This window comes from Poecilia formosa, unplaced genomic scaffold, assembly GCF_000485575.1.
Source record: "Poecilia formosa unplaced genomic scaffold, Poecilia_formosa-5.1.2 Scaffold213, whole genome shotgun sequence".
Classification (NCBI taxonomy): domain Eukaryota; kingdom Metazoa; phylum Chordata; class Actinopteri; order Cyprinodontiformes; family Poeciliidae; genus Poecilia; species Poecilia formosa.
In genome coordinates, this window is record NW_006800152.1 from 661807 (window position 1) to 675660 (window position 13854).

General features: G+C 38.9%; 2 protein-coding genes across 2 annotated transcripts in view; both read left to right on the plus strand.

The window, feature by feature from the left end:
- emilin1a (elastin microfibril interfacer 1a) overlaps positions 1-10711 on the plus strand; it is a 34497-nt gene extending 23786 nt beyond the window's left edge. The window contains exons 7-12 of the mRNA XM_007567772.2: positions 1357-2634; positions 4208-4622; positions 4957-5073; positions 6272-6289; positions 6396-6521; positions 6902-10711. Coding sequence (XP_007567834.1) covers positions 1357-2634; positions 4208-4622; positions 4957-5073; positions 6272-6289; positions 6396-6521; positions 6902-7212 — 2265 coding nt within the window. The 3' untranslated portion in view covers positions 7213-10711. The remainder of the gene's footprint in view (positions 1-1356; positions 2635-4207; positions 4623-4956; positions 5074-6271; positions 6290-6395; positions 6522-6901) is intronic.
- A 101-nt stretch (positions 10712-10812) lies between these two features.
- Positions 10813-13854, plus strand: part of ankef1a (ankyrin repeat and EF-hand domain containing 1a) — a 15982-nt gene continuing 12940 nt past the window's right edge. Inside the window, exon 1 of the mRNA XM_007567773.2 lies at positions 10813-12454. The gene's annotated coding sequence lies outside the window, so the exon portion shown is untranslated. The remainder of the gene's footprint in view (positions 12455-13854) is intronic.

The following is a 13854-nucleotide window of genomic DNA, read 5'->3' on the forward strand; positions in this document are numbered from 1 at the left end:
TTTTTCAAGGAAGAGAGCAAAAAAACTACTGCTAACATCTAGTGGTCTGTAGTAAGACAGCAACCAACTAAAAAAAAATAAACAAGAAAAAAAAATGATGTGAAAGTTTCTGAAATATTTTTAGCGTCTTCACTTTTTCTGTCCAAATCTCCGTTGTATTTTCATATTTTTATATTTTTGACAGGGTCAGCTTGCAAGTCATTTTCTGTTCCTTGATTTTCCTTTTCGTCCCTTGTCATTTGAGGAGTGGGCTTGTTCTCTCAGGGGATGTAAAATGCTCCTTCTTTTCTGGAGAAGGATCCAAACGATCCTTCAAAGGAAAAGGAAACAGAACCTTTTAATTAGCAGGTGGATTATTTTCTCCATGAATTAGACACGTTCCATGTTGTTGTTTACGTCCAGAAATTTCTTGCCTGTGCACAATGCAAAACGACGATTATTTTACTTGCCATCCATAGTTGTGCTGCGGTAGAACGGTTTTGTTAACAAAATGAAACCTGGAGATGTATTATTGTTAATCCAGTGCAATGCGCCATAGCAAAGGGAAAAATAACTCAGAAAAAACATTGAAGAACAACTCAAAACCACTCATATTCTTTTTTCTCTCGCTCTCTGTGTCACCTATACTACACATTGACCCATTACCATAGCAACTGACTGACAATGGCACCACTAGCAGACAGAGCAGAGATTAGTTCCAGTGTATCAGGATTCAACACTGAAAAACAGGCAAACATTTCCCACACAAGGAACAGAACACTCAGTCCGTAACAGTGTCATATTTTCAAGTGATAAGTGATCGTCTGTACGCTGCTGTGGTTCTTTAGCTGATTTGAACTCCTCCTAAAAATGGAGATGGGTCGGTGTGTGGGTCGCCTTATTTTTTTTTAACTAATCTGAAACGCATTGAATTCTGCAGCACATATTTACGTTAAGGTTGTCAAAGTCAAGCTAGCTTAACTGGTCTACTTTCCTCTCCCTTGGTATTTTTTTTAGTTAAAACTTTTTACTAACCTGTAAAGTGTAATACCATTGGACCTTTTTGTATATTTGTCATAATTTTGATATTTAACAGCAAATCACTGTGTCTATTTTTCTTTTCTATACTACACATACATTTAAGATTTAGCCCGTTATATTGACAACAGCTAAGCCCAGTGGTAGTTGTCATTGGTTAGCAGTTTTTTAAGAGGGTGGGATCTTGTGTATGTGACATCATGTTGCAACCTGTCCATGCTGCTGCTTTCATTTATGATGCTGAATTTCTGGCAATGGTAATTAGTCAAACTCTTTGTATGAGAAGCTTGATGTCTCAAACCAACAGTCCATTGTCCTAATAATGTTGTTTTCTTCTAGGTTGGTGTGGAGGACTTGAGACGGCAGCAGGCGGAGGACAGGGAAAGGATCAGAGCCTTGGAGAAGCTCATAAACTCCATGGACCAAAACATCAGGCGTGACTTGGAAATCTACCGCAGAGAAAACAAGCAGTCCCAGACCTGCTGCAACACCATCACAGAGCTGGAGAAGAGGCTGTCGAGCATAGACGTTCGACTCACGTCCACTTCGGACAAGTGTGACATCATCAAAGGGCGACTGGATAAGGAGCTGGCTGGGACGGGTGGAGCAAAGGGACGAGTCACTGAGGATCGGTTTAACAGCAGGCTGAGAGAGATGGAAAAAAGGTTCAACACCACGATGAGGAAGACGGAGCAGAAGTGCACCAACACCGGGAGCAACTTGAAAGAAACCCTGCAAAGAGATTTCACCCTGCTGCGTAACAGCGTCTTTATTCACCTGGATGACCACAGCTCTAAAATCGGAAGACTAGACTTGGAAGTTGCAGATCTCGGAGATACAGTGAGGGACCACAGCCGACGTTTGAGCCATCTGGAGAACGTTACGGTCTTCCTTGACAGAAAGCTAGCCTCAACCACAGAGATGTGCAGTGAGACCTGTGGGCACAACGGAAAAAACCCAGCGACAGATGAGACTGTGAAAACCTTGGAGTGGAGAGTTGTGACCAATCAGGAACACATCAAGAGGTTTAACAACACCCTGAACAACTTGTCTGTGACTGGAGACTCCCTGATTGACAGAGTGATTGACCTCACCAATGACATCAACAAGATAAAAGCAGTAACCGGACAGAACGGTGAACACTTCACCCGCATTGTCTCAGAGATCGACACACTGGGCAGAGATCTTGACGACTGTTTCGTTTGTCGCAACGTGGAGCAGGACTTGCGCTTGCTCACCAACTCCACAATGATCGGCCTTAACAAATGCCAGACAGAACTGACGGATCTGCGGAGAAAAGTTGACTCGGGGGAGTCCACCTGTTCTCAGGTTTGCTCCAACCTTCAGGAAGAGGTGGGGCGACTTAGGGAGGATGTGGAGGAATGTACGGGACAGTGCAAGACCAACATAAACGACTTGAAGAAACGGTTGGACGGTCATACCTTCCATAGCGGGAAATTAGGTGGGGATCTGAGGTCAGTCCAAGGAGAGCTGAACAATGTCATGATTACTTTTAACTCCATTAATAACACACTGAAGGATCTGGGACGGACTGTGAAGACACATAGTACCACGCTGACAGATCTATCCAGCACAAATTCAAACACCATTTCTGTGGTAAGCTAATGAGATAGCACTGCTATTAAACTTAACACAGTATATTACAACATTTTAATGTTTATTAGCTATTAATAAAATGAAGGCCCATGTAGTTGCCCTTACTGCTGGTCATGTAGTGTAAAATATTACATGTTTAACTATTTGATTTGCTTTGCATCATAGCAATGTCTGTACCTCTGCAGGAGGTTTAGCATCTTGGGTATGGAGATGGAGAGTCCTACTTTAAAGTCCTATTTAAAATGTTACATTTAGTTCTAGCAATATACCAATATGTCAAGTTATCATTAGGTAGATGAAATTTATTCCTTGTTGGATAAGGACTTTACAGTGAACATAGACCCAAACCGTGGATCTCAATAAATCTGTTTTAACTTCCAAGTCTGTAAAATGCTCCATACCACATGTTGTTCATGTGGTCACCATCATACTTCTGACCTGGCACTGCTTTCCCAAAATAGTATTGCTTTTCTACAATACAATTCTACAAAAAAAAATTCTAGAAAAGAAAGCTTTACTTTTTTTTCTAGATTCTTGACATGTTCCATCTCTCATGTGAAAGACTTCTTTGGGTTTAATCTTATTTAAAAAAAAAAAAGAAAAACATGCAGCTTAAACAAGAAACGTCACCATTTGATGCCCTGTACCAGATTGTAGCTCTTAGCTAGTTTATTTCAATGTTCTCTTGAAAGGTCAATATGAGAGGATAAGCCATAAGAACAGCAAACAATTCAGATAATAATAGTTAACAAAAGATACAAAGCCACCATAATACAGCAACAAAATCACATATGACGAATGTGTCATCATATCAACTACTGTACTCAACAACTGTAAGAACTACAACACCAAGCATTCAATTTTAAGACATTATTGACAACAACTCTGATTGGTCTTTGTCTTTTATACAGTGTATGTAAATATCTAGGTTCACTTATAGATGCATTTCATACTTTGTCATTGTAAGCTATTATATCTGTTAATTTGGAAGAATATGGCTTGATGTTAATAAAGCACAAAATTCAGTTTCTCATAAAGTCAAAATTACACCACTAATAAAACCAATAAAAGAAGTTTGTTAAAATAATGTTGGCCCACTGAAAGTATACCTATGCACTGTACAGTGTATGAATCCTTTTGTTATAAAAACATGAGTCCCTTATATACCATGCATAAAACTGAATGCCAAAACTGTTATTTAGAACTTCCTTATCTAAGTATTTCTTCAATGTCTCATGACCCCATTGACCAAAGTTACTCTGTCATGCTGATTTGAAATATTTTCCACTGAATAAAACAGAACATCCATCATATGAAGGATCTATATACTTATCTTCTTTATTTATCTGTATGATATTAAAAATGTGTTTTCTGTGCACACTGTAAAAACATTGGACCATTCAAAAATCTTTTCTGGCTATCTTGGAAGTTTGGAAGCACTATAGAAGAATAGCACAACCCTGCTGAGGACGAAGTGTGTGCGATACCATAGGAGAATAAATCGTGGTAAAGGCCTACAACATGAAGTGACACTTTAAAACACAAACGAACATGATTCTGTTTTCTCTTCAAGGTGGAGAACTTGAAGAATGAGTTGACGGACCACGTCGACGATGCTAACGTCCGGTTCGGCAACCTGGGCAGAGAAATCCAGATAATCAGGAACAACTACGCCACGGAGGTGGGAGAGTGCCGGCGGTCCAGCGACGGCCTGGACCGAAGGCTCTCCAAGCTGGAGGGGGTCTGCAGCCGCCTGGACTCCTTCACAGACAGCCTGGAGAAAATCAAACAGGGCCTGAACAAACACGTGTCTGGCCTGTGGGGCTGTGTGAACGGCCTCAACGTCACTGTGACGTCCCAAGGAGAGCTCATTGACAACATCCAGACTGTCCAGCTGGACCGTGTCCACTCCAGGATACATACGCTCAACTCCTCTGTGCTGGACTTGGGAAGGCAGTTCACCATTTTCAGGGATCAGGACTTTAGGGGTGAGTTTCAGGGGAAAGGGAGCATGGGATTTCACTTTTGGCCAGGACGGATGCACATTAAGTAATGAAAGGCATTAAAATAGACCAAAGAAAGAATCCAGGCTGTCATGTTTGAAAGAATTCACTTAAGAGCCTAGAAAAGTTTGTTGTCTGTCTGAAGGACATCTTCTTGTAATCACATAGTATGAAAGACACAGCTGGAGTCTCACCAGGTTAAATGTCTTGGCTTTCCTGACTTAATGTTCCTGCCGTTTGAAGCTCCTCAGAACCACTAGCAATGCTTAACAGGAGTTTGTGTGCAGTATTTCTATCTCTAAATTGTCCTTTCCCTCAGGTCCCCCGGGACCTCGAGGAGAGAGAGGCGAATCTGGACCACCGGGTCCTATTGGACCCCAAGGAAGGGTGGGACCTCCAGGCAGAGAAGGCAGACAAGGACTAGTGGGACCCCCAGGTACAAAAACACAAGAAGTGATCTGTAAAACATACACATTGTACTGCAAGACTTTTTGTAACTCTTAAACTTTGTCACATTTAATGCCAGATTTCAGTGTATTATCATTTGTAGTTCAGAAATGGGAAGTGAACGAGCGATAACAGATGGCTTAAATTGATATTCTGAAGAGTGTGTAACACATTTCCTATCAGCTCCCTTAAATCTACATGCAACTTTTACAAAAATATGTTTTGTACATATTTGTTCAAACTGTCACTATGCCGTGACAGTTTGTTAGGAGACAGATCATTTGTGAGAAGATCGATATCCTCCACCTCCTCCCTGAGCAACTATTGCTGTCTGAAGAAGTGAACCACTCTTGACCAAAAACAACCACTCAGAGCCAGGAGGAGAATCTTAGTGCTGCCAGTCATGCATGTTAATGCGCTGCTAAATGTCATCAGAGTCCATGCTAACTAGTCTTGACATTCATGACAGACTAAGTTGTAATGAACCAGCTGTAGTGTAGCAGAGAAAAAAGGGGGAGGGTGTGAGTAACACATACATGAGAATGATTGACAGCGTTAAGACCCTTCTTCTGGCTCTGATTGGTTGTTTCTGATGAAGCAGTGTCTACAGTGTATTTCTGTAGATGACAACAGAACCAGCAGGAGAACGCAGAGGATTATCTCTGATTATCTGTCTCATAGCAAAGTGTCATGACATAGTGATAATTTTAACAAATATGTAAAAGATTTATTTATAAAAGTTACATACTGCTGATTTAATTTTGATACAAATAAATAAAACCCATAGTCATCCTGATTAAGAAAAAAAGTCAATTTGTGTGTATTTTAATCTCTGTATTAATCTAACTGATAATAATATCATGAAGATTGGATGGAGAAATTTAAGGTTATAAAAATAATAATAAATCAGACAAGATGGTAGAAACATACCCTGAAAGACTTGCAGATGGACTTGCAAACAAAGCGACATCAGATATTGAACATTTTTAATTTTATACGCTACTTACTGCTGATCAAACCCCTAAAAGTCCCAATAAAATACAGTGAAGTTTGTGGATAGAATGTGGCCAAATGTGGACGATGTAAGCGGTGTGAATATTTTTACAAGGCTCTGTTTGCTGAAACACCAGTGAATGGCTTATTTGGATATTTACCTTACTCTTTATATCTTTCATCTTGCTTTCCAGGGCTCAGAGGAGAACAGGGTATGTACTGTACTTACTGAACAACAGATGAAAGCCCTCATTCCACTTAGATCTATAATTCTCACTAAGCTCTCCTCTGTTTCTACTTTGTCATCTGGTCTTCAAGGGTCCGATGCTCACGTGTCGCGCCTTTCTTTCTCTGCTGCGCTGACTCGCCAGATGAGGAAGACAGGAACCATAGAGTTCAATGAAGTATTTGTCAACGAAAATAAAGCCTATAATCCTGAAACAGGTGTGTGCTAGTGCTTCAAGCACTTCTATCAGTTCCTGTCAACTCGGTAGATAGATAGATAGATAGATAGATAGATAGATAGATAGATAGATAGATAGATAGCAAATTAAATAGCTAGCAAGACAGATAGCTTTTGACCCTGAATAAATTACTTGTTTAAAAAGTAATTTAATCTGTTTATCTATGTTTGATATTAGAACTTGTTTAACTATCTGAAACATGTAAGTGTGATAAAAAAAAAGCAGAAATGTTTGCTGGTCAAATATATATTTTTTTACAGCACAGTACACCCACAAAAAGAGACAAATTAATCTCTTTGTCACTCATACATTCTTCCATATTCACCATGAACACTGAACTAATACTGTCCCGTTCTACAGGTTTATTTACGGCGCCCCTTAGTGGCAGATACTTTTTCAGCGCCATTTTGACGGGTCACAAAAACATGAAGATCGAGGCAGTGCTTTCTAAGTCGAACGTTGGCGTTGCCCGAGCGGATTCAGCAGGATATCAGCCCGAAGGCCTAGAGAAGCCCATGGCGGAGGCCAAACACATCCCCGGAGCCCTGGCTGTGTTCAACATCATTCTACCCTTAGAGGTTGGGGACACGGTCTGCATCGACCTCGTAACGGGCAAGCTGGCCGTCTCCTCTGAACCCTTAACCATCTTCAGCGGAATGCTGCTGTACTAGACCGTCAGACAGGACGGAGTATGACTTCAGAGTTTATCGTGTTGCATTGAAACCTCTGCTTTGGACTCTTAACTCAAAGAGCCATCGACAGTGGGTGAAACTGATACCAGTGGACTGGATTCATCCAGCAAAGAGAAAAAATGCTTCACAGCTTTAAGGAAAAGTTTTTATTTTGTTGATTGAGATGTATTTTTATGTGGAAAAGAAGCCACTGCAGGGTGATTTCCTATGTTCCTATAAACTTCGATGCTTTATTGATTGCACCAGGACATCCATCAAGTTTCACTTGTGTTAAAAAAAAGGATATTTAGTCAAATGGAGAAAGATTAAAGATGTGGGTGTTTTTCTATTTATCTGCGCTGTCCACCCACGTCACATCAAATCTTCAGCATTCATTACGCACTCGTTTAGCTGTTGTATCCTTTTTTTTTCTTTTTTCTTTTAGTACGATCATTTATTTTTGTGTTACTCACAGTTTCATTTTGACCACAAGCGAGTTCCCAGAAACGCAATGCCGAGTGCCAATTGTCTCGAGGAAAAATGCGGGAGGGACAAAGTCCAAACCACTATTCTTTAGGAGGAAATGCACAAATGAAGTCACTGACAGTTCAGCATAGAGAGACCACAGGATTTTATAAATCATGCGGCCATAAAACAATAAGACCATTTTAGGACTTTGGCCATGCCCCGAAACACAAAGGAAGGAGAGGATTTGTCAAAAGGAACAGAGGGGATTTTTCTTCTCACTCTGTATCCTAATAAGGGATATCTAAAGTTAGAAGACGAGGACTGAGATCTTACAGTAACAGAAGTTTGCCATCAGCATAAAACCTCTGCTGATTATACAACATATAACTAGTGATTTTTTTTAATACAAGATTTGTGGTAAAAGGTTGGATTTATTGTTAACATTTTCTTAAATATACACATATACCTCCACTAATTATTGAGTAAATGTCTCTTAGCATTTTTCAGATACAACACCCACATGTAAGCCATCAGCTGATTGGATATTAAGTCACAGTTCCTTTAAATATGTTCATTTCCTGACAGTCAACCTTTCAGCTTAGCTTCCAAAGAACTTCAAAAACACAAAATTATACCAAGTTTGTCTTGTCTGTTTTTAAGTGCAAATATCTGAGAGTGAATTTGAAACAAGACAAAACTAAGTTATAAGTAACTTTCAGAGCTTGTTTTAAGTCAATAATTTCTTAATACTGATAAAAGACATACTACTTCCATTGGTAGATTATTCCACTTATGAGAAAAATTTTATTTTAAGTGAAATAATCTATTTGAACAAGTACTTTTTATAATCTGTAATAAGTAATTATTTACTTGAAACAAACTCCTATATCTTGCTAAAAGTTTATTTGTAAGTTGGTTTTATCTTACTTCAAGCATTCTAAGATATTTGGACTTGAAAATAGACACACACAAAAAAAATACTTGTAACATTTTGCAGTTTTGCAGTGTTTTTTTTTCTTTGGTCAGGCCCAGGAGAGGCCTTTCAAGAAGATTGATGCAGGACGTCTAGACCTACTTTTGATCTGTGTTTGGAATCGTTGTCCTTTTTGAACAGCCAGAAGATCCTCCTCTCAGATGAAGGGGAAATATGTTTTCGGACTTTCAGGAACGACTCAGGAACCACTAAGGCCCAAGTCTATTATAAACAGGAAGCTGCTGGGACATCCATGTCATCTTCTATGGTGAACTTATCTTAACATTAACACAGACTGAGAGGGAGCCAGCCAAGGAAGTAGCATTAACTCCAAAATTGGCCAAAAAAAAACCTGGATAGGGTAAATAATTAATTTAGGAAAGCTTTCGGGTCAGACATGAGTAGGTCTGTCACAATAACAAATTTTGCTGGATGATAAATTGTCCCAGAAATTATTGCGATAAACGATAATATTGTTGTTTTGAGACCATTTTCAAGTAATGTAATGGTAGTGGCATAATAATGCAAGTAGGTATTCTCAAATCAATAGACTTTCATCTAACACAGGAACTGAAACACATTTAAAGTATCCAAAATACATAAATAAAACAACAAAAGAACAAGTGAATTGAATTATGAAGTCTGAAAACAAAACTGCCCTTCAAACAAGTTGCCAGTTGAGACTTGTCATCCAGTCTTTGGTAGAAAGAGAGAGAGAAACAGTCATGCAAATGAAAATGATTAAGCTTGTTTTAATTTATCATGTGATTAAATGATTTATTGCTCATTGCGACATTCTTAGAGAAGTTTGTCCACAATCCCAAGAAGAATGTTCCAGATAAGGCTTTCAATCTCAAAAACACTTCTGTACACAATTCAGTATTCCAACAGAACAATCAACACCCAAACGCACCTCAAAACTGTTCCCCTTTCAAATGGGTCAAACAGGCGAACATCAAGCTTCTGGGAAGGTGCTGGCCTTTGGGGGGAAAAAAGAATCTGTGGATTTCACTGAAAAGTTGGCCCGATGCCAGGAAACCACCAGTTTGTTTTGTTCTGATAAGAAAAACTATCAAATATCCTTGAGAATCGTGTCAGGAGCTTGTCGATTGCTTGGATAAAGTGGTTTTACTTCTCTACACTGCAAAAACACAAAACCTTACCAAGAATGTTTTGTCTAGTTTCTGGTGCTGATACCTTAGATCACTAAAAACAAGACAAAACTGACTTATAAGTAACTTTTCAGCCAAACATACAAGCTTGTTTTAGATAAATAATAGTGATAGAAAGTACTAGTACTATTACCAGACTTTTTTCACTTATGGGAAAATCACATTTTTACTTTTAACTTGGGTTGAGATGCTTATTTTTTGCAGTGTACAATCTGCTAAGGGATATCTAATCATAAGATTAATAACTAATCATATAATCATTAATGATTAATATATTTGCACATTTTAACCCTTTATGAATTAGACAAAATACAATTTATTCAAAGTTGCAGACTTTGTTTTTTCCCCATTAAAACTCATAAATGTTGTGTGGTATAGAGTCATCCTGGCCTAGAAAAGAACTGCTTAAATGCATCATTAAAAGTAATATGACCATCATGTCCCCAATTAGTGGCTTAAAACTTCAATAAATAGTATGAGTAAAGCTCGCAACATTAATTAATCAAGCAAAATGAATCTTTATTGTGTTTGTGCGAACACTTTGTCTTTGTTGAACGGCTTTGCAGCCCTTTAAAAGTTTAATTGCAGATTAAATGAGGTCGGTGGATGTTGAGCACAACAGCAGTTTATTTTATTTTACTTTTTCAGACTGAGCATTCTTATAACAATCTTAGAGATTTCTTCCTCAGATTTTTTTCCCTCCTCAGTGTGGAAATATACAGTTACATTGATACTTCTTTTATGCATTGGGTAACTCGTGAATATTTTCCTACATTTGAAGCATAGTAAGATTGTTTTTATAAGCTACCACTTCAACTTGCCAGTTACTGTGTATGTGTTGTATGTTTTCCCACGCGTGTGCCTCAAATACAGATCCCCAGATGAACACAGACGTCAGCGGCTATGTTCCTTTATTAAACGGACCGATCTGTTCCACCTTTTACACGCTGCTGCTCCCGCTTTAGAAGTGTTTAATCTGGCACTATTTGGGTCTTCACAAATACACACAGCTGGGATTATTTTACTCCCTTGCTCCTGCTTAAACCTCTCTCTCTCTCTCTCTCTCTCTCTCTCTCTCTCTCTCTCTTTCTCTTGTGTTTGACCTCAGTGGGTTACTTTTAGCTCAGGATTTGAAGGGGAGACCCGAAAAAAAGTGATTTGTTTCTGCTCTCTGGTGACACCTGGCGGTCAGAATCGCCAATCTTCTTCTTCCGCTCTAACTTTGAGGATTTGAAGAATGCAAGAATTTCCCAGAAGGAAAAGAGATCGCTTGTCTGTCGTTCATGCATTAGTCATCTCGGGGAGCCACAGTTATCTTGATTACCATCTCCGGATTCAGTAGCCTTTCATTCCTCTGCCACTCACGCACACAAAAGTCATCCTCAGGACTGAGTAAGTTGATCTGTGTGCACCACCGGTCAAAAGCAATCTGGTAATTGAACCTGGACTACTTAGGTACGTAAGAATGCATAACAAGATGGGAAATGCATACGGGCCGTTTCGAGTCGGGTGATTCCGATTTGCAATTAATCTGTGGCGTGTGAGTTAAAGAAAAACAGCCATTTTGAAATACCACAGAGATAATTAAATTAATGTTACATAAAGAAAAGAAATGGAGCCACAGTCATTTGGAGCTCATTTCCTCTAAATGTCACCAAGAGGATATTTTGTGAACTCTGGCAAGGGATGAATGGCGAAGGCGTATAATTAACCCCATAAAAATCAATACAGATCCCTGACGAATGTAAGCAGAGCTAAGGTTATAAAATGGTAGATATGATGGATGACCAATGAGCATTTTTAAATAAAGTGCCATACAAAGACTCATACTCCTTAAAATTTGTAATATTTTGCTAAAGCTACAAACATTAACATTAATTAGGTTATCAACGTTATGAGGCAGTCTCTTCGAGGATAGCCCTGAATGTAGCTTTATTCGTTTTCCCAACAACTCTGGGGATAATAAACAGCATCAGGTTCCAGTCGAAGTTCAGGTTTCTGACAGGAAGTAGACTTTTGGTGGGTATTATTACCAATTAAAGACTTGCCATGCTGATTTCCTCACATCCAAACTTATAGAGTGCTGCCATAAAATCAACAGGTGATACAGTAAGAGGGTGCAGACATTTTCTTGTGACGTGTTTCAGCTCGTCTTTCTTGACTTATGTCACACATTAAAGTTAGAAAAATGTATAAAACGTATATTTTTGGTTTAATTTTTCTTAACATGGTTGCACAAATTTGCGTAAATCCTCTATACATGCAGGTAAAAGGGAGCGGAAAAAACGTTTCAACTAATTAAAGTGCTGTAATTGTACTCACTCTTTTTTGAGAGCGCTCCACTGTCACGTGACTAGTAAAGCTTCCCAGCAGCTCAGACGCCGACCCGTCCGTCCCTCGCGGAATCTATGCCGTGTCAGGTTGCCATGGAGACCATTTTTGTTTTCTTCCCCCACAAAGCACAACCTTCCCCCTCACACCAAGTGAAAGGTTGTGCTTTAAAGTTTGTATAGAAGCGTTTATGAATGAAGACTGGGAACCAGTGTGGCTTGTCGATGAGCAGACAGAGGTTTTCTAAGGCGGGTTAACAGCAGAGACCAGCTAACCTGTCTGTTCGCCCTGTTTACAGGTGGGTCACTGAGCCTGGTTGCACCTCCATGTTTTAAATATCTGCTCTTTTATCGTACGCAGATAGGAGCTGTTACGTACACAGGTTGAGCCCAAACTTTATGCGTGATTAAGTTCAACATACCAACAGATGCTATGGATTTATTGTTGGAATAAGTTTTGGAGGAATCTGTTTGAATCTTATTATTTGGGGTCAATAGGAGCAGCTATCATGACCTACTCCAGGCAAGGAGGAGGGCCATGTTATGATTTTATTACAGGGCAACACAGAGACGCAACCAGACTGATGACTTAAAATAACATGAATATTTTTAACATATCCACTTTCTATAAGCTAGTGGTGAAACTAGATGTTTCTCCAAGGACTGACACGAGGGGGGTGGGAAAGCTTTATCAACGTTTTATTTCAAGTATAACATGGAAAAAAATATGTTATAAGCAAAATTATCTGCCAATGGAACAAGTACTTTCTCATCAATATTATATGTTTCAAATTAAATGAGCATGATTTTATATCGCTTGAGTGTATAAAATGCAGATAGATATACTGTTAGGATTTTGTTTTGCTAGTATCATTTAACTGTCACTTTAGACGTCTGAATTACAGCCTCCATGTAAGAAACATGCGCCACATACAGCTGAGAGAAAATAACCTAAGATACTGCTCTATTGGTTTGTATTATTATCACAGTTTCTAAGTAAACAAGTGAAAAATGACTCTTTTTCAACTGGCAATACAATGATGTACAAAACCCCACTGCAATATTATTTAAGAGTGCAAGTGTGTTTCAGCATAAGGACGAAATAATACCAATCTTCATCTTGTAAAAATGTTTATTTGATGGTGAGCCCACATACTGCCTGATGGGCCACATGTTTTGCTTTTTTATGCATCTGCTCCATTCAGACTGAGCCAGGTTCTGGTTCTGCTGGAGTTTTCTTCCTGTTAAAGGGGAGGTTTTCCTCCCCACTGTCTCCACATGCATGCTCGGTATGAGGGAAAGCAAGCGATTGTCACTATGCCCAGGAGGAGTGAACACTGCAGGTTGTAATCTGCTTTTTGACCAATTTGAGTAATAAACTGAACTTCACAGCAATTTTCTTGATAACTTGGACTGTTCATGTTATTGGACTGAAATTATTTTTTTTGGAAAAGTGCCTCAAGAAAAATGAAAAATGGATATAAATAAACTAAGTTGAATTGAATGTCTTGCCGAATCTGTTGACATTTCTCTTTCCTTTATAGAATATTGTAACTGATTCATTGTCGGGTACTAACTCAGTAACTTCTCCCCAGTTCAGCTTGGCTGAGTGAAAGTTTACAATCTGAAAATATCTTCCAAAGTTTCTAAAAGATTTCATTTATTCTGTCAAATCTGTAGCAAACTTTTACTTTACATA